Below are 19,557 nucleotides of genomic sequence, written 5' to 3'. Positions count from 1 at the left end.
TGCTGCCCGGGCAGCGTCCAGGGGCCCCCGGGCAGAGGGCAGGCGGTCCGGTCAGCTCACTACCCGCTGGCCTGCGGCGCGGCGCCCGCGGGACGCGGTCGCACTGTCCCCTGCCCGCCCCCCCTGGACCCCCTCGCTGGGAGCTCGGCCCACAGCGGGCGGACGCCGCGGGGGGCTCGAAGGCTGTGCGGTGGGGGCGGGCCGCTGAGGACCCGAGACCAGCCCTGACCGGGGACGACGGGCTGGCCGAGCCGCGGGTCCTTCTAAGGACGGGAGCTGGCGTGAACCCGCACGGCGCCGGCGCTGGACGGCCAGGCCCGGTCGCCCCCCGGCCCGACCCGGTCCCCGGCCCCGCGCGGTCGAGCCGTCGCCGCGCAGAGTCCGCAGCGGGCTGAGCTTGGGCCGCCTTCCGCACATGCGCCCGGGCGATACCCTGCGCAGGCGCGGCCTGCACCGGCCCCGGAAGTAATGAGCCGCCGCGGCGGCCGAGCCCCGGAAGTGATGTGCCCTTCCCAGAAGGTGAGTGTGGGCGAGGGGACCAGGGCCTCGGGGAACCTGGGAGGGGGGAGGGGCTCGGAATAGGGGCCAGCGGCGCGGACTTGGCGACCCGCCGCCCCGTCCCTCGTGTAGCGGGACGGTCCCCGCGGGCGCGGGCCCTGGGAAGTGGCCGGGCGCCCGGCGGAGCGCGCACGAGCGACCCGCCGGCCCGCCCCCCGCGCGCGCTGCTTCGCCCGGGGCTGCACCCGAGTCCCGGGCGCTCGGGCCTTTGACTTAAGCGCTCAACGTTCTCGCGGGTGGTTCATCGCCGTTAGAGGCGCAGGAAGACGTAAGCACACACCAGTTTTGTTTTGTTTTCTAATTTCTTTTTAACCCTCACCCAAGGATGTTTACCCACCGCTTTTCGGGGGAGTGCGGGAGACGTCGGCCGGCTGCCTCCCGCGGCGCCGCCGGGCCGCCTGCGGGACTCGGGCCGGGCCCTCAGCCCACAGCCGACGCCGGCCGCGGGCCCCACGGGGGGCAACCGTGACCCTTTCCCGCGCAGGCGCACTCGGACGTGTTTTAGGGGAGAACACAGCAGTTCAGCAGCGCAGCGCTGGTTCCTCGGCGCTGCCCTGGGCTGTGGGCAGCCCCGCCTGGGGGCGAAGCCCGGGGGCGAAGCCCAGGCCCGCGCCCGCCAGCAGGGCCAGAGGGCACGTGCGCCTTCGGCAAGCCTCCTAGCCCCTAGCCTCAGCCTCCCTGCTTCAAAACGGGCATAAGCGATGTAAGGGTGAGGAATCGTGGCCCTATCACAGAGAGTAGTTTAAGGAGGGTTTTTTCGTTTGTTTGTTTGTTTGTTTTGTTAATCCTCACGGAAGGATATTTTTTCCATTGATTTTTTGGAGAGAGTGGAAGGGAGGGAGGTGGGGGGAGAGAGAAACATGGATGTAAGAGAGAGACATCACTGGTTGCCTCCTACATGGGGGAACAAACCAACACAGATGCACGCCGTGGGCCGAGAATCAAACTGGAGACCCTTGTGCCGGCCTGTGCTCTACCGCTGAGCCACACCGGCCAGGGCAAGGAGAGTTTTTAAAGGGAGATTGTAGGGAAATGGTAGAGGTGGTGTTTGGACCTGGAGCAGCTACAGTGGAGTTGCTTCCACACCAGCATAAGGGGAGGGTCAGTAACAGAGGACAGCAGTGCAAAGAGGGCTCCCCTTCAGTCTAGGGATTCGAGGGGGACAGGGAGGTCACCCTCCTGGCCTCCTGCTCCTCCCTTTAGTCTCTGCCAGAGGTAGCTAAGGGGAGTCAGGCAGGGCACTCCCTTGAAGTAGCGAGGTCTAAAGTGGGTCTGGAAAAGCAAACAAAATACACCGCATGCACTACTGCCCCTTACACAGTTGTTGTAAGGAGTAAATATAAAAATTTCCATATGAGGTTTTAGCAGAGGTTCCTGGCAAATAATAATTCCCATAGCCCAGTAGAACTGAGCTTGACACTTGATGGAACAAAGTAGCAATGTCTAAAGTGTAGCCCTTGCCACCTGGCTCTCCAGTCTTTCTAAAGCCCCATCCCAGGATGTCTGTCCCCAGTGCTTTCACAGTCTTGCCTTTTGTACTCCAGTCACCTGGCCCAGTAAACGAGAGGAGTTTGAGTTCACTGTTCTGAATTTGTACATTGTAAACCACCAGGGTAGACTAGTGCTGTCCAGTAGCACCTTCTGTGGTGGCAGACACGTTCCCATCTATCCTGTTTAGTTTGGTACCCACTGGCCACATGTGGCTGTGAGTGCTTGGAATGTGGCTTAGGTGAGTGAGCAACTGAGTTTTTACATTTTTAAAATTTTTAATTGATTTAAACTTAGTAGTCACACGTGGCTAGTGGGTACCTTATTGGACAGCCAGGTACTACATTAGAAGGAAAATGAAGACCATGTAACAGTGTGAGACACAGATGAATAGCTTACCTGGCAGGTACAAGGTCAGTGGGTTTTCCAAACAGAAATTGAAAGGGGAGAAGTACTCCAAATTAGGCCAGGTAGAGAGGTCAGGCCTGGTTGGCTTTGCCACTGATCACCTCCTCTGCGGTCCGTCTTCAGGTTTCGTGTTGCCAGGGCAGGGAAGCTTAGTTTCCAACACCTTGGCAGGGATGGCGTTGCTCCCAGTGGGCTTAGCTGGGTGTTGGTTATTGGGAGTTGTTTTTTATTTTCCTTAACCACCTACTTTCACACTCCACCTCTGCCCATCCCATGTTACTGCCAATGCAGTTGTTTGCTGTTCGTATATAAGAATACAATTGATTTTTGTGTATTAACCTTGTAACCTGCAACCTTGCTCAGTTCACTGATTAATTCTAATCAGGTTTTGTAGATTTCTATGGAAACAATCAGACCTACATTTTGTCTCTCCTTTTTTTAAAAAAAATTTCTTTATTGTAGTGTCTAAAAGACAGTGTTGCATAGAAGTGGTGGGCAAGGCATCCTTGCCTTTCCATCCCCAGGCGGCAGTTCCGTCCTTCCCCAGTCAGCATGGTGTCGGCTGTGGCCTCTGTCAGGTTGATGATGTCCCCTTCTATTCCCAGTCATGCTTCATTTCCCTACTTATCAGTGGGTGTGACTTTTGTCAGATGGGGGTGATGGCCCGTGTGGGATCTGATTGCTGATGACGCCTTGTGTCCCAGGGGTCACCCTGCTTGGTCCTCGGGTGTGAAGTGCCTGACACATTTGGACACAGCTTTGTCAGGATCGTCTGCCTCTATAGTCATGAGGGTCATGGGGACCTGATCCCTTCCCCATGATATCAGATCTGGGTCCTGGGACTCCTCTGGCCTCATGACTTGGTTTGGTGCAGCTCGAGTCCTGTCTCTTGGAGATGTTCACGTGAGATTCCTGTTCCTTTTCCCTGGAATGTTTGACAGAATTTGCCATCAAAGCAGCCTGAGCCTGGAGTTTTCTTTTGGGAACATTCTTTTCAAATTCATCAAGTTTAGCCCCTTAGTGATTGCGGGTGGTGGAGGTTTCCTATCTCTTCTTTGTGGTTCCGTTTCTTTCTCCTTGTGTCTCTGTGGTAAGTGCTTCTTTTAGGAGCTCGCTGAGGTGGCGGCAGGCCGCCTGGGTCCTCTGGCCCTGTGCCTGCAGGGCTTGTGGGGTGGCTGTTTGTGCTCCCAGCCTTGTGATTGTGCTCTCTTCCTCTCCTTTTATTTATTTTTATTCTTTTGTTAATCTTCACCTGAGGATGTTGCTTTTCAGAGAGTGAAAGGGGGGGCATGGAGCGAGAGACACATCCACTGGTTGCCTCCCGCACATGCCCACCAGTGGCAGGAAGTGAACCTAAAACCCAGGCACCCGCCCTTGATCGGGAATCGACCCTGCGACCCTGCTCCACCAACTCTATCTACTGAGCCACACTGGCCAGGGCTGTGTCCTTTCTTGACCCCTCTAGTGAGAAGTTTGTCCGCTCTGCTTTTGCTTCCTTCCTTTTTTTTTTTTTTTTTAAGCACTTACTGTTTATTAGGCTTCACACCATTAATTCACTTAATCCTCACAATCCTGCAAGGTTAAGTGCCGGTTATGTCCCCATTTACAAGAAACAAGCATAAGCAAATCATTCCATCAGTTGTTGAGCTGGGCGTGGTCTTAGCTTCGTAGGGTAGCTGGATAACCACAGACTGGCGGCTTAAAACCACAGGCGTCTATCCCCTCATTGCTCTGGAGGCTAGAAGCCCAAAGTCACATGTCAGCAGGGCCCGCGCCCTCTGGGACTGCAGGCAGAGCCTCATCTCCGTGGTGGCTGCGGCCACCCAAGTGTTCCTTGTCTCGCAGCTTAACCACCCTGTCTCTGCCGCTTGCTCACCACGTGACCAGCATCTCCCCTGGCTCCCGCATGTGTCTGGGCTACACTGCGGTATCTGTTGCCACTTACCTGTTAGGTCCACCTCTACCCTCCATTGTTTCCTTCCTTCTGTGTTCTCTGCTCTTTTCCTGGTTTCTGGACTTGGAACCTCACGTCACTGAGCTTATATCTTTCTTCTTTACTAACAGAAGCATTTATGGCTACGCTTGCTCCCCCTGACCCACAGTTTCACTTTCCGTGGTTTCAGTTACCTGCAGTCAGGTAACATTAGAAATGTTAAATGGAAAATTTCAGAAATAAGCAATTCATAACTTTAAATCACACGCAGTTCTGAGCAGTGTGATGAGACCTCTTGCTGCCATCCCTTTCCATCCCACCCGAGACGTGAACTGTCCCTTTGTCCAGCGTCTCCACACTCCGTGCCCTGCCAGTTAGTCACTCAGTAGCTGCCTCGGTGTCACAGAGAGAGACACCACCGTCACATGACTTATTACAGCATGTCGTTACAATGGTTCATCTTATTGTTAATCCCTTACTTTGTCTAATCTATTCATTGAACTTTATCGCAGGTATGTACTATAGGAAGAAACATAGTATCTGTAGGGTTCATTACTATCCAGGGGGTCTTGACACGTGTCCCCTGTGTCCCCCGTGTCCCCCGTGGATAGAGGCAGGTGACTGAGTTCTCCCTGAGCGCTCAGTTAGCTGCATCCCATAAGCTTTGCTATGTTGTAGTGTCATTCATGATCACTCAGGTCAGGATATTTTGTAACTTTTCTGTTGATTTCTTCTACCTATGCACTGTTCGGAAGAGCTCTTCCATCTCCAGTTTGACATTTAAACTGCACAAGATAACAGTGCAGTGTTTGAGTAAACTGGTGCTTTCATTCTTCAGGAATTTTGATTTGAGGCTCTGATTTCCTTTGTGATAGTTCCATTTAGCCCATAGTTGACATTCCCTGGAGGAATGTTTCCAGGGTCAAGGGAGGTTTAATGATAAACCCTGTGTACACAAATCTCGCCCTCAGGTAGCATGTAGGCCAAAGGGACAGGTAACTCCTCATGACTCAGGGTCCAGTGTGGTGGATGATGGGGAAAAGTCACAGGCATCAGTTTACTTGTTTCAAGAACATATATATGGAGATTTTGGTTTGTTTGATGTTCACATGAAACCAGGAACCTCATTTTGCCAATTTTACTTTTGTTAGGGAATCATGATACCTTCGAGGCTTTTCTCAGCGGGACAGCGAGGTGCATTTGAGGGCCTGGGGCGCTGGACTCTGTCCCCACAGGCAGTCCTAGGCCGGCTCCTCCTGCAGCATGCTTTCCCCAAGCTGCTCTCACTTGGCTGTGCAGACTGCGCCAAGGAACCTTCCAGAAAGAAACTGCTCTCCGAGAAAAAACTGGTGAGACTTCTAACCGGGAAGGAACTTGTCCGCAGCTTCCCTCTCACAGGACCTTGTCTTGAGTTCTGGTTATCATGTCTTCATTTACCCTGATTATGTTCTCAGAGGGGCACAGGTAGGTCTTGAAAATGATGAAATGAAAGGGAGGCCTGAGCTCTTGTAGAAACTGGCCCTCGAAGGGAAGGGGCTAGAGGTAACAACGAGACTCTTTCCCTGCGGCCTGTGAGCCTTCCGCCTGTGTCACAGATGTTCTTAACTTATGTACAACACGAGTGAGCTTTACTTAAATTCAAGAGAAGCTGTATTTAAGCCTCACCTCGTTTCTTCCTAAGCGGGGCTCCTGGTCAGCAGAGCTTCCTGTGGGGACACCGCCAAGGGGCAGAGCAATTTCCATAGTACTGTCTGCCCCGCCTGTGGAAGTGGAGCTTGGCTTTACCCTCCACTCTGCTCCTCAGCCTGCTTTCCCCATCAGGTGGATTTTGATGATGTTGGCATACGATGAAGTTATACATTGAGTTTTTAAAAATAGTAATTTACGGTTTTTTCCATGTGGTGGTGCCAAAGAATCTTAAAATATTTATGTTTTCTTAAAAAAAAAGATCTGCGTATGAGTAGGTAGTGGGTGGAGGGGCCCGGTACTGGCCAGTCTGTCCTTGCACATAGCATAGGAAGCAGGCTGGGTCCCGGGACAGGATGACCCTGGCTTCTCAGGTAGCTGAACTTGGGTGTGCAAATAACTATTAAACAGTAACCTGCTTTGTTTCCATTCTTTAGCTGGATTGTTGCTCCCTTGGGGACCTGGAGAGAGACTTGCCCTCCAATAAGGGGCTCTGTCTGCTTCGCTATGTTTACAAACGAGCCCTATTCAGTCAGTCTGCAGAAAACACCCTTCAGTAACCCGTTTCTGTTTGAAAAAAGCTGGAAAGACGCTTTGTTTCAGGAGTGTTTTCTAAACCCTGTTTCCTCAAGCTGGACATGTTGAGTCTGTCACTGAGTGTGTTTTCCATATCAACCAGTTTTCACATTTGCTGGGAACTGTTTTTTACATTTGCGTTTTAGGAGAGGTTATGGATAGTGACATCATTAACATCTAATTTTAAAGACCACTGTAGGTAGGAAGGTGTGTTTAAAGGGCCACTTGGCTCTTAGAGGACTGTGGCATTAATGATGAGCTGGGCACTGTGCTCTCTGCAGAAAAGGCATTTTGTGGACCATCGCCGGGTGCTTGTCCGAGGGGGACGTGGAGGCGATGGGGTGAGCTGCTTCCATAGCGAGCCCCGGAAGGAGTTCGGGGGCCCTGATGGTGGCGACGGAGGCAACGGTGGCCATGTTATCCTGAGAGGCAGGTGCCCTGGGGGCAGCTTGGGCAAGATTGCTGTGTCTGCTCATGTTGGGACAGAACGTTTCTGCCTTCTTATCCTAACAGGAGTGGGAATCCAAAAATGGATGCGTTTTCCTTACTAAATTTTGTGAGTACCCACATCTAATTAATGTGGCAAAGCCCAGCTTCGATAGTGGGTTGTTCTTATTAATTACAGAGATACCTTAGTGTCGGGAAACCTGACATTACAGTAAGATAGTCAGAGGGTAAGTGTGTTTTACTGTCTCAGTAAGTGTCTAGAGGGTATTGATTACTCAGCACGTTTTGAGCACAGATGCTCAATAAACTGAAAAGTGGGTAAATACCCCAGCAGTAAAATGTAGCTATTTTTAAATTATAAACATTCACAACATAATAAAGTGTAGCAATTTTTTTTTTTTAATCCTCACCCAAGGATATTTTTTCCATCTCTTTTCAGAGAGAGAGAGAGAGAGAGAAACATTGATATGAGAGAGACATCAATTGGTTGCCTCCCACATGCACCCCGACCAGGGCCAGGGATCGAGCCTGCAACTGAGGTACCTGCCCCTGACTGGAATTGAACCCAAGACCGTTCAAGTCTGAAGGCTGACACTCTAACACTGAGCCAACTCAACTAGGGCAATTATTTTTAAATTAATGACATTATGGGTAATTTACAATTTTTCAGAAACTGTAGTATTTTTAAAATAAGAATTTATAGCTTTTTAAAATAGCATGTTGCTACTTTAGTAACTTCTGTCTCCATGTACATTCCTAGTGTTCCTAAACTGGACAAAAAGAATGTAGTATGCAGCTGATTTTTTTCTTAATATGTCTTTATCGATTTCAGGAAGAAGAAGGGAGAGGGAGATATAGAAACATCAATGATGAGAGAGAATCATTGATAGGCTGCCTCCTACATACCCCTAATGGGGATCAAGCCCACCACCCGGGCATGTGCCCTGACTAGGAATTGAACCATTACCCCCAGGTTGATGGGTCGATGCTCATCCTCTGAGCCCAAGCGGAGCAGATTTTTGTTTTTAACACAAAGGAACATGAAGGTTCTCACTCTCACTTTTTTTAGTTGACCGGCAAGTCAAGTCACTGTCCTCAGTCCTGTCCCAGTACCAGGGCTTTGATGGAGAAGACGGTGGCAGGAAAAACTGCTTTGGGCGGAATGGCGCTCTCCTCTATGTCCGGGTAAGCCCCAGCTGCAGAGCCCATCCTGTCTTCAAGTCTAGACCTTCAGGCTCCTCAGGTTCTGTGCTGTGGTCCACAGGAGGCCCGTGGCCTGAACCATGCAGCCATCTCCCACAGAGCAAACCCTGGCTCAGACTTCATACTGATTTTATACCACGTTTGTGTGTGACCAGTTCAAAAAAATCACAAAATCATTACATTTTACAAAGAGAGAACCCGCAGGGTCCCCTGTTAATCTCATCTGGGCCCAGGAGCCGCCTTCTGTCCCCACCCTCTCTGGCTCTCTGAGCTCGGAGGTTACTGTTCTCAGGTTAGCTCAGCATTCTGATGTTTCAGTTCACCTAGTCTGTTAGAAACAGTTTGAAAAGCCTTCCATGCAGTTCACAGGGGTGTCATCAGCCCCATGAAATCCTTGGAGGGCTGGGACCTTTCTTCTGGAGCCCTGTGGCTCTATAGAGGGGCACCTTGCTGTACCCACGCACACACTCCCCTCCAAAACTGGGAAAACACACCTAGTCTCTCCACTATCTTCATGCTCCCCTGTCAACCAACAAATGCTGCATTATTTTTCAGGTTCCCCTGGGCACTTTAGTGAAGGAGGGAAACGAAGTCGTGGCTGACCTGTCGTGCCTGGGAGATGAGTATGTCGCTGCTTTGGGCGGGGCAGGAGGAAAGGGCAACCGCTTTTTCCTGGCCAACGATAACCGTGCACCCGTTACCTGCACCCCGGGGGAGCCCGGGCAGGAGCGAGAACTCTTCCTGGAGCTCAAGACCGTGGCCCACGCTGGCATGGTGGGTGTCACCAAAAGCCCCAGGTGGGAGGAGGTAGCACTGAGCTGTGGAAAACCGGTTTCTGGTGGTGGGACATGCCACCGGCCTAAGGAAAGGAGTGGCTCACCTTTCTCCGGTTGGCATCCTGTGGCCTCAAATGGGAGCTGTGCCCTCACCTGTGTGGCTCACGATCCTGAGACTCACCCTGATCTTGGTCTGTCCCACACGGAGGAAATGGCAGCACATCCCCTGTCTTGCAGGTCGGATTCCCCAATGCAGGCAAGTCCTCGCTTCTCCGGGCCATTTCCAATGCGAAGCCCGCCGTGGCTGCCTACCCATTCACAACCTTGAACCCCCATGTGGGCACTGTGCACTATGAGGACCACCAACAGGTAGCAGGTAGACTTCCAGGATCCTCTCAGAGGTGGGGTAAATGAGGTGGGCAGCTGGGCCCGTTGGCCCACGGCCTCCTGTCTGACCCACAGCATTGCTCTTCCCAGAGTAACAGCTGTGGTTCTGTCGCCTCCTTAGGGTTTACATTTCCTTCCCACCCTGTGCCTGGTGTCTGTGGGTTCAGCTAGGGACTGGAATGTAAATTTCTAACCTGAGGAGGTTGTTCCTTCCTGCTGCCTTTACTGTCTTTCATCTTGGGAACTCGGCAGGGCCAGTCACAGAGACCATGTGTGATTTTAAAGCTTTCTTGGTACCGTTCTGAGAGAAGGAAACTTTTCCCAGAAGATAACATACTTATTAAAAATAGCAAACCTGCTGGTAGGTAGCGCTGTTTATATGGCACCAAGTACTCTGTGATAACGTCTACCAGTAATCAAATTATTAATGGGTTACAGGAAACTGGTTCCCCCCCTTAAAATAATTTTTGAAACCAGAAAGATGAGTGTGTAATTCCAGTGAATAAATATTCCTTATTAGACAGATCTGTCACTGTGCCTGTCACCCAAATATTTTCAGGCGTTTTGTGAAACTCAAAGCCAAAATGCCTCAGTGGCAGTGGGCCTGAGTCACCAAGCAGTGATGCATGCGACTTGGGTTTAAGGTGTTCCTTCAAAGGAAAGTCTTAAACCTCGCAGAATGGGCCCCTGCTCTGTCTCCCGCAGTGGCCGATGTGCCAGGCATCATCCGAGGTGCGCACCAGAACCGGGGCCTGGGGCTGGCCTTCCTGAGGCATATAGAGCGCTGTGGCTTCCTCCTGTTCGTGGTGGACCTGGCGGTGCCAGAGCCCTGGACCCAGATCGAGGACCTGAAGTACGAGCTGGAAAAGTACAAGCCAGGCCTGTCTGAGCGACCCCACATTGTTGTCGCCAATAAGATCGACCTCCCTCAGGCGCGAGCCAACCTGCCCGCACTGCAGGCCCGCCTGGGCAGGAAGGCCATCGCCCTGTCCGCGGTCACTGGTGAGAACCTGGAGGAGCTGCTGCTGCGCATCAAGGAGCTGCATGACCAGCACGTGGCCACCGAGCTGGCCCAGGGCCGCCAGCCACTCAGGTGGTAGCACGCGGCTCTTCATGGTTGGAGCTGCAAGTAGCGCCTTCCTGCTCAGCTTGGGCCACCCTGCAACTCCCTGGCAGCCTGCTCCTGGTGTTCCTGCACCAGCAGCCTGCTCTCTGGCACGCTGAGGTGGGCTCCCCCCTGTAATTAGTGCCCTGAGTAGTAGGGAACCAGGCTGCCACGTGTGCCGGGAGACTACAACGGCACCAGAGCCAAAGGCACCAGTCCGATTCCTAAGTGCCAGCCTGCATATGAGCAGCTGTCACAGGTGGATCTGCGGGTCCTCAGCTGTCACCATGCCCCACAGAGCAACTGGGGTTAGGCGGCATCTGCAGGCACCACTCTCTGCTCAGATGCTGTCTGAGCAGTGAGGTGCCTCCCCTGTTGTCCCCAGACCTCTCCAAGTTCTGGGAGCTGAACGTGGCGTCGGCTTCACGACTGAATGCACCCAATATCCGGTCCAGGGACACAGCTTCTGACGCTCATCTGCGAGTTATTAACTGAGCTGAGGGTGGCTGGACTCCGAGAGGAGATGTGGGGCCATGTCTTTGCCGACATGGGCTAGGTCCCCACTGCACTGTCACTTCAGGGATCAAAGAGACTGCTGGACCTGCACCAGTCACCAGCCTCTGGTCAGTGCAGAGAACAGGCCAGCTAGTCCAGGACAATTCTGTGTTCTGAGTGATGGCAGCTAAGAGGCTGGGTGCTCTGGAAGCCACCCCGCCCTGCTGACTGCAGGGGTCCCAGTGAGGACCGTGCGCTGCTGCCCACTCACTTGTTCAACAGACTACTCTACAACCAGTTTCCCCAAATAAAAGTCTGATGCTTCTGACTTTCCCTGAGGGCCCTTCAGGGAGGAAGTGGGGTGATGGGAGGAAACAGGAGATGGGCCCGGGCCCAGGGGGTTAGCCACAGGGGTCCTTCTCAAGGTGGTCAGCACCTGCAAATGGGGTTCGAGCCTGCATCTGGAACATAAGCCCTTCCCTGTCCTTGTGCGGCGCCATGGGTACCATGTTTTACAGCAGAGGTGGTGTCTGAATCCGCTCACTACTTGGGCCCACAGAGGCTTCCACAGGACGCCATGTCCAAGGTCTTTCCTCTCAGTGGCTGCACCCTGCCACACACACTCTGCCTCGCCCCCAGAAACACCCATAGGGCAGGGCCTCTGTCCTGTTTCCGCTTGTGTCCCTGCAGCCTCAGGACCTCACCCAGGGAATGGGAGACAGATGTGTAGAATGGAGTGAAGGGTGGCTGGTGTTAGCTGTGTCCGGGTTTCATTTAGTTGGAAGATATTTACAAAAGGTAAGTGGTGGGTGCCAAGTCACTCAATCCAGAAATGCCATCCTATGCTGTCTCAACTCCCGTCCCCACTGCCACCCCTCCAGCCATTTCCGCGAGAATCATCTGCCCTGAAGCTGTTCAGCCGTTTTCTCTTTTGAAGGATATTTTTGTGCCCCTCTGAGATTTGTCTGACAAACTTCAAACTGGAGCACTAGCTCTGGACACAATGCCTGCCTTCCTGGGGGCAGCATCCTCCCGTCAGCCCAATAGGACCGAGGTCTGGTCCCTAGGCTCCCAGGAGCCCTCCTGGGACATGCCTCAGGATACACTCTGTTCCCCATCCTGGGAGCACTGAGATGGTCCCCCCAAGGGCACAATGCTGTGGGGACCAGCTCACATGCCGCTGGCCCCGTGGCGCCCAGGGGGGAACCTAGTGGAGTGGGCAGGTGGAGTCCTGGCCCCACTGACTGCTGAATGTGGGGTGTGAGTGTGTCAACCCATCTCTGGAGCCCCAGTTCTTGTGTCTGATAGTGGAAAGAGTGAGTACTTCTTGTGGGGTGGCTTCAAGGATGTGGTGTGCTGCCGTGTTGGTGGAAAGATTCTTTGCACCCCAAGCCCAGTCATGAGGGTCAGGCTGGGATGGGTGATGCAGGGAGGTAGTGGGTCCCCAATGTCTCAGGGCCCCAGCATCCCTGCCGGGGCAAGCCCAGCCCTCCCCGGTCATGTCCCTGCTCCCCAAAAGGATTGTTGATTAACCGGGCCTGTTTTGAAAAGATCAGGGGATGCCTGCTGGGCCCCCTAAGAGCATAGGGTCTTTATTCTAGGCTGGGGAGGACCCTCACCTATCATGTGCCCACAGCTGTTCCCGGGGCATCTCCTGAGCTAGCACCAGGGCACCTGCAGCCAGTGCCAGCCTGAGGGGCCCAGTTAGGAAGACCTTGCAGCCTCCACCTTGAGGGCTGGCCCTCGGCCCTACCAGCCTGGCTACAGGGTAGGCTGGCAGGTGACCCTGCTGGGAGCCAGGTCATGGGAGCCAGGCCATCCACAGCACCAAGGTGGCAGAGGGGGGTTGCATGGCAGAGTTTCGTGGCTGAGTCCCCAGTGTTGCTCCTTCCCAGCCTGTGCCTCTCAGGAAGCCCTCTACCCTGCCCAAAGAGTGGAATGAATGAGATGGCAGCTCCTCCAGAGGCTGGTTGGCTTATGAACTGGGCCACCCCCTCCCCTGGGTCTACTGCCCTGCAGCCCCAACACCACAGGAGTGGCCCCATTTACCTGCCAGCTGTTTGTTTATGTGCCTCCTAGCAGCTGGCCTGGCACGCAGTAGGTGCTCAATAAACACCCATGGGGGAGGGGGCAGTGGGTGGATGGCTTTGTCCCTGGCCCAGTGTGGGATTCAGGAGAAAGGCCTCTGGCATGTTTGCTTGCTGCTGGGCCAGGCCCAGTTGCTTCTTTGGCTCTGTGACTCTCTTCTCTCCATCCCCGTGCAGGAGCCGGAGAAGCACTTTCCAGAGATTGGAGGCAAAATCGCTTGAAAGCCTGTGCTTTTACCCTCCAATGTGTAGCCATTTAGCAGGGCTGGGTGGAGGGGCGGGGAGGGCTCTGGCTGTGCTGTCGGCATGAAGGTGTCTGCACGGAGGTGGCCCCCTGCGCTGCCACCACTGTGGTGAATGGAGAACGGCCCTCCGTCCTGGCTCCAATGGCCTGGGCCCTGGGCTGCAGGACAGAGGGCCGAGGGGGGGGGGCTCAGGCTAGGTAGTGCAGGGTCAGCAGAGTGGCCAATGGCTAGTCTGCAGGAGCACCACAGGGCCTCCAGAGCTACCTGCAGGGGCTTTCCTGAGCTCTGGGCTCCGCAGATGGTGGTGTCCACTGTCCCTGCACCACCTTCCCCTGCAGCCCTCTCCAGCCTCTGCTCACGACAGCACCATCCTGCAGGGGAGCCCCTTTCTCTAGTCACTAGGGAGGGGCCTGCCTGGACCAGAGGGGTCCCCAAGGTACAGGGAGAGTGAGTGAGGGAGTGGGTGCCAGCTGAGGAGTCTGGAGGAAGTTTCCTGGGATTCCTGGGAAATAAAAGTGCAATACAGCTGGGTGACACGATGTCTGCGGGAGGAATTGTTGACCTAGGAAGGCCCCCACCGCAGAGGGTCTGCACCGACCTGCCTCTCACTCTAGAAAGGCCATGGGACCATGGCATTGGCTGTAACAGTCTCTTCGTGGGAAGACAGAGTGTGGGCAGAAGTAGTAGGAGGCAGGGCCAGCATTGTGGGGACAGAGGAGAGGCTGTCGGCAAGGTTGGGCCCTCGAGGCTTCCCACCCACCTGGGTCTGATCTCCAGAGTTGAGCTGGTCTTGCCCTGTTTCTTGGTGTGAAGCCAGAGTCTGTCCCTCTGCAGAACCCATTGGGATCATGTCAGGTCCTCTTCATTGGCACCCTCAGTCCTGCCTCCAGGCCTTTGTGCAAGAGGACTCCTCTGCCAGAGATGCCACCCCTCCCTCTGCTCACCCTCCCCTCCACCCTTCAGGCTGAACTCCAGCCCCCCCCCCCGCCCCCCCCAAAGCTCCCCAGATGGAAGATCATGGCCAAGAAAGATGAGAATTTCGTCCTGGAGGCAGGCAGGCGGCGTCAGGTGGGGCCACGGATGGATTCTTAGGCTGGAGTGAGTTCCCCCTGAGCAGGTGGTGGGGTCCAGCAGGTAGGGCACTGCCAGGCACTTGCCTTTTACTAGGATTAAACCCTGGTGTTCAGACCAGGCTGCTCTTTTCTCCCCACCACAGTCCCCCCACTTGGAAGAAAACACTGAGGCCGGGGGAGGAGCAGGCCTGTGCCTCACGTCCACGGGGTGGTCTTGTGTCTCCCTAGGGCCGCACTGAAGCCCCCCCCACACACAAAGTCCTCAGGGATCAGCACCAATAAAAAAATACACTTTACTATGGACCTCAGAGTCTGCAGGGCTAGCATGGTGGGAGCGGAGCATGCAGGGCACCCATGTGGTAAGTGGATGTGGCTAAGCAGCCCCTCCACTAGGCACCGGAGCCTGGTCCCCTCTGACTACCCTGAGAGCCTCGGGACCCTCAGGGCAGGGCTGAGGCCCTCTGCCCCATCAGCCCCAGGAAACGCTGGTTGAACAGAGGGAGTGGGATGGCAGCCTACGGACCAAACAGGCATCCAAGTTTTGGCCACTCTCAGAGCCACCAGTTGGGCCCAGCACCCAAGCTGGGGGCAGGGTGGGCAGAAGCAGCTGGCATAGCTCAGCCGGAAACAGCAGCATGAGGAGAGAGGGCGTGGGAGCCCCCACCTGCCAATCCTGCTCTGAGCTCCTCTGCAATCTTGTCTCTCTTGATTAAACATCCAAGGAACATCGAGTTCACAGATGTGTTTTCTTCTTGTCTTCCTGAAACACCCAAAAGGGAAAAGCAGAGAACAGCAGCAAGCTGTTGGCACTTTGAGGGCAGAGAGTTGGAGGAAAGAGGGCCCAGGCTTAAGCAGGGGGCAGACGGCAGCAGAGCTAGTGGCCCAGGTATGTCTGGAGCAAGGGAAGGTGTGCAGGTGTGTGCAGGTGTGCACACGTGCAGGGGCAGACTGCTGGGTCAGGAAGCCTGGAGCACACACCAAGCGCTTGCTGTGGGAAAAACACCAAGCAGTAACTGTGCAAAGGGTGGGCACCACATGCCAGTTCAGGCAGCAAGAGCCCCTCGGCCAGCCCTCCAAGCTGCCTCTATCGCAGGCAGGTGATCTAAGAGGGGCCACCATAGCCCATAGTGTGGGCCGAAGACAGGGTGTGGCTCGCACCCGGGAGGCGGCTGCCCAGGGAACAAGGGCGCGGAGTGGCTGTGGAGGGCAGCTCACTTCCAGCAGTGCTCCAGGGAGCTGTGGGGCTGGACCTTGAGCTTGTGGGGGCAGAGCAGCTTGGTGAAGGCGCGGCGAAAGCTGTAGTGGCACAGAGGGTAGAGGACCGGGTTGACTGCCGAGTTGGCCCACAGCAGCCAGAAGGACGTCTCATACCAGTAGTCTGGGATGCAGTGGCCATGGCAGGCGGCCCGGATGATCATCAGGAGTGTGTACGGGGCCCAACAAAACCCAAAGATGCTCACAATGACAGCCAGTGACTTGGCCACCTTCTTGTCCCGTGACAGCCGAAAGCGCTGGGTGATACCCTGGGACACCATCTTCATGCGCTTCTCCAGTGACGCTGAGGACGCAGATGGCTTGGAGCCCCTCTTGAGTGAGCGAGGCCGCTCTGTGCCCCGAGAGGAGCTCCCCGAGCTGGAGGTGGGTGAGTCCACGGTGCCCCCACCACTGCCCCCCAAGGCCGCCTCCCCTGCCTGGGTGCCAGGGGCTGCCTCGCCAACCCTGGCCCTGTACCTGTGCAGTGGCATGGCCTCCCCCCGCCCCTTCTGCCAGCAGCCCCAGCAGCCACGCACGGCTTGCGGAGAGGGCTGGGCTTCAGGTGGGGGCTCTGGGCCGAAGGCCTCGCGGACCCCGTCTAGCCGTTCGCGGGTGCGCTTCTGGATGTTCAGGTAGATGCTGAGGTTGAAGAAGGTGACGCTGAGGAAGGGCGTGAAGAACTCGAGCGTGGAGGCCGTGATGAGGAAGTACCAGTTGTAGAAGAACTCCGCGTAACAGTGGCCCTCGGGGATGGAGCTGCTGCCCGACAGGTACTCCCAGCTCAGGATGGCCGGCCCGTACAGCAGGAAGGCCAGCACCCACACCAGCACCATCTTCCACACCGCCCGCCGCGTGTTGCTCTGCTGGGCCCGGTAAGAGACCTGCCGTGGACATGCTGGGTCAGGAGGGAAGGGGATGTGCCCAGGCCCGCCAGCTGCTACCAGCTGCAGCCAGAATTATGGGCCTGGGAGCTCCTGGCAGCCTCTGGCCTGTTGCCTGGCAGGGATGCCTCTCCCTCCTCTCCCTTGCCCCCATCTTCCCCTCCCCCAAGGAGTCCTGAGCTGGCTGAAGCGCCTCACACTGTCCTGTGGCCCGGCTGTGTACTTACCATCCCCCCACTGTGAGCTTGTCATTGTCCCTGTCTCTCGAGCACCTGCAGGATGCTGGTTCTGAGCTTGGCACCTTCTGGGTACCATCTCATTTAATCTTCACAACAACCCCTGTATTCTCCCCACTTTCCTTCCTGACGGCTCAGGGAGGGAGGGACAGACCAGGTGGGTCAGCTAAAGGGGGCAGAGCTGGGGTTCGACACAGGCATGCTGGCCCTGAACCCATGCTCTCTGTACTCTGTTCCACACTCTCTAGACAGGACACATGTGGCCCCCAAGCATAGGGCCCTTGGGGTGCCAGATAAGGCCATCAAGGAGAAGACAAGAGGCAAGGAGAGACCTCTTCTCCAGCTGCCAGCCTGTGCCCAGGAGGTGCTGACATGGGAAGCCCAGGTAGTCCAGGGCCCCAGCTCATGGTGGCCCCTCACTCCAAGGGGATCTTGTGGAGCCGGAGCCGATGCCTGTCTTCCTGGGATGCCCACAGACACACAGACACGGACACACACATACAGAAAGGGGGTACCACCGAGGGCCTGTGGCTTAGGTCCTCCCTCAGCTCCGAAGACTTTGGACCTGTCCTGAGAAGTGACCCCTTCTTCAGGAACGTCTGACGCCGGGTCCAGACAGCGCCTCCCACCTGTCCCAGGACCAGTCTACTAGCAGCAAATGGCCACCGGCTGTATAGAGCGCCTGGCATGTCAGGCGTGAAGCTAGCAGGGAACACACTCACCTGGCACTACCCACAATTCAGAAGCAGCCATCCCCTGCCAGGGCCCCCTGGGGCCACTCCTGGCCACCTCCCCCCAGGAGTGGGAGCGGCAGCCGCAGGGACTCACAGCGCGGGTGACGGACAGGAACCGGTCGTAGCTGATGAGCACGATGTTGAAGACAGAGGACGCGCAGAGCAGGTAGTCCACGACCAGCCACAGCTTGCAGAGGCCCCTGCTGAAAGGCCAGCGGCCCGTCAGCACATAGGGCACATACAGCGGAATGCAGAAGGCCCCTGTGGGAGAGCAGGGCCACGGCGTCCACAGCCGGCCGGCGCCGCAGGCACCGCCTCTCGCGGCGGCCCTGCCTCGCCCTCCCGCGCGGCCTCCTGGGCGCGCCCTCCGCCCCGGAACTGGCCTTGGACCCCAGCCCAGCCCCCGACCCGCCAGCGTCCCCTGGACTTGGGTGCAGGGGGGACGATCCTGTGGGGGACTTCGGGTACAGGACCCCTTGGTCCGTCAGTACTTCCCAGGCGTCGTTCTGTCCAGCCCTCCCAGTCCGCAGAGAGAGGACGCATCTCCTCCCTCTCCTCCGGCCCGCCGGACCCTGCCCTACCCCGGCTCTGGGCAGTCTCGCCCCTTCAGCTCCGAAACCAAGAAGGCCTCTTCCTGACTCGGAGGGCACGTGGCCGCTCCCGCCAAGCCCCCTGCGAGCGTCCGGCCGCGCTCCCCGCAGCCCAACAGGTGTCTGGCGCTCCAGCCTCTCCACGCGCCCCGCCCCGCGGCCGCGCGGGGATCCGTGAGACGCTCTCCCGCGAGCATCTCCCCCAACCCCAAGCCCGCCTTCCCCACTGCCCCTCCCACGGCGCGGCTCTAAAACCCCGTCCCACGTCCCCTCCCCCAAGCCTTCCCCCAGCGCCCTCCGCGCGTCCGGAGTGCGCCGCAGCCTTTGTTTGGCTACCGCAGGAGCCCGCGCCGCACCCGCGGCCGCCGCGCCTCGCGCCCCCTGGCGCCCGCCCCCGGCCCTTCCCCAGGAGCTTCACGCCCCAGCCCGCGATCGCGGCGCGGAGGCCAAGAACTTTGCCCGCGCCCCCGCCGCCCCGCCCCCCGCTGGGCCGCGTGCGGGCACAAAAGGCTCCCCCGTCCCGCCCTCCAGTTCCCGCTGGCCTGGCGGGCCAGGCGCTCCAGGACGCGGGGGGGTTGGGGCTTTACCCACGAGGAAGTCGGAGATGGCGAGGTTGAGCAAAAAGAAGTTGTTCTGGGTGCGGAGGCTCGAGTCGGCCACGAAGGCGAGCATGACCATCGCGTTGCCCAGCACCGTGGCCACAATGAGCAGCGCCATGAGCGCGGCCAGCACCGCGGTCCAGGCTGCGGAGAAGCCGCGCGCCCCGCCCGCCGTCGCCGCCGCCTCTCCAGCCAGCGCCCCCGACGCGTTCAGCGGCCCGTCGGGTGGCGGGCGCTCCATGGCCCCGCCAGCTCAAGCGGCGCCGGGGCGCGGGGCAGGGCGCGGGCCGCCGGCCCGGGAGCCTGATGGTTGCGGACTTTCGGCCGGGCCGGGTTCCCCGGGGGGTGCCCGGCGCATGGTCCGCGGGCGCCGAGGGAGGCCGGGGCGGGCGGCGCCGAGGGGGCCGAATTCCAAGCCGAGTGGGGCCGGCTGCACGACCGCTGCAGGCGGAGCGGAGCCGGAGCCCGTGCCGCCGCCGGAGAGCCCGTGCGGCCGGCGCGGTGCGCCGCCAGTGCTCCGGCGCCCAGCCCCGCGCCCCGGCGCCCCCCGCCGGCGCAGCGCCCCGCCATTGGCTGCGGCCCTCGCCCCGCCCCCGCCCCGCCCCCGCCCCGCCCGGCGCCGGCAGCACCACGGACAGCGCCGCGTGCCCGCCGGCAGCCGGAGCCCCGCCGGGGGTTCGCCGCCGCTGGCGGGGAGCCGGGCCCGCGCGGCGCGGCGAGCCTGGGGTTTCGCCCGCTGCCGGCGCGCCTGTGCGCCCAGGACCCAGCTTGTCGGCCGTTCGGCCTGCCCCGTGCC

The 19,557-nt window shown here is 57.5% G+C and overlaps 2 protein-coding genes across 4 annotated transcripts; one reads left to right on the top strand and one right to left on the bottom strand.

Moving 5' to 3' along the window:
* Nucleotides 1-453: 453 nt before the first annotated feature.
* On the top strand, nt 454-11,387 carry MTG2 (mitochondrial ribosome associated GTPase 2). 2 transcript variants are annotated; one of them, XM_081148881.1, is made up of 7 exons: nt 454-519; nt 5,539-5,736; nt 6,931-7,078; nt 8,166-8,281; nt 8,855-9,073; nt 9,313-9,451; nt 10,168-11,387. In XM_081148881.1, exons 1-7 carry the CDS (start codon nt 469-471, stop codon nt 10,560-10,562), a joined length of 1,266 nt encoding a protein of 421 aa, XP_081005007.1. In that variant the 5' UTR covers nt 454-468; the 3' UTR covers nt 10,563-11,387. The 2 variants fall into 2 exon arrangements, with proteins under 2 accessions (XP_081005007.1, XP_081005008.1); XM_081148882.1 differs by lacking the exon at nt 454-519 and adding an exon at nt 526-826.
* A 3,350-nt stretch (nt 11,388-14,737) lies between these two features.
* Nucleotides 14,738-19,002, bottom strand: HRH3 (histamine receptor H3; the record flags this gene model as incomplete). 2 transcript variants are annotated; one of them, XM_081148884.1, is made up of 3 exons in its annotated part: nt 14,738-16,602; nt 17,667-17,833; nt 18,750-19,002. In XM_081148884.1, 3 exons carry the CDS (start codon nt 19,000-19,002, stop codon nt 15,679-15,681), a joined length of 1,344 nt encoding a protein of 447 aa, XP_081005010.1. In that variant the 3' UTR covers nt 14,738-15,678. The 2 variants fall into 2 exon arrangements, with proteins under 2 accessions (XP_081005010.1, XP_081005009.1); XM_081148883.1 differs by having other exon boundaries at nt 17,667-17,775; nt 18,750-18,897.
* Nucleotides 19,003-19,557: the final 555 nt, after the last annotated feature.

Source organism: Miniopterus schreibersii, assembly GCF_964146895.1.
Source record: "Miniopterus schreibersii genome assembly, chromosome: 10".
Lineage (NCBI taxonomy): Eukaryota > Metazoa > Chordata > Mammalia > Chiroptera > Miniopteridae > Miniopterus > Miniopterus schreibersii.
The sequence above is the reverse complement of the archived record's forward strand: the minus strand, read 5'-3'. Positions and strand labels throughout refer to the sequence as shown.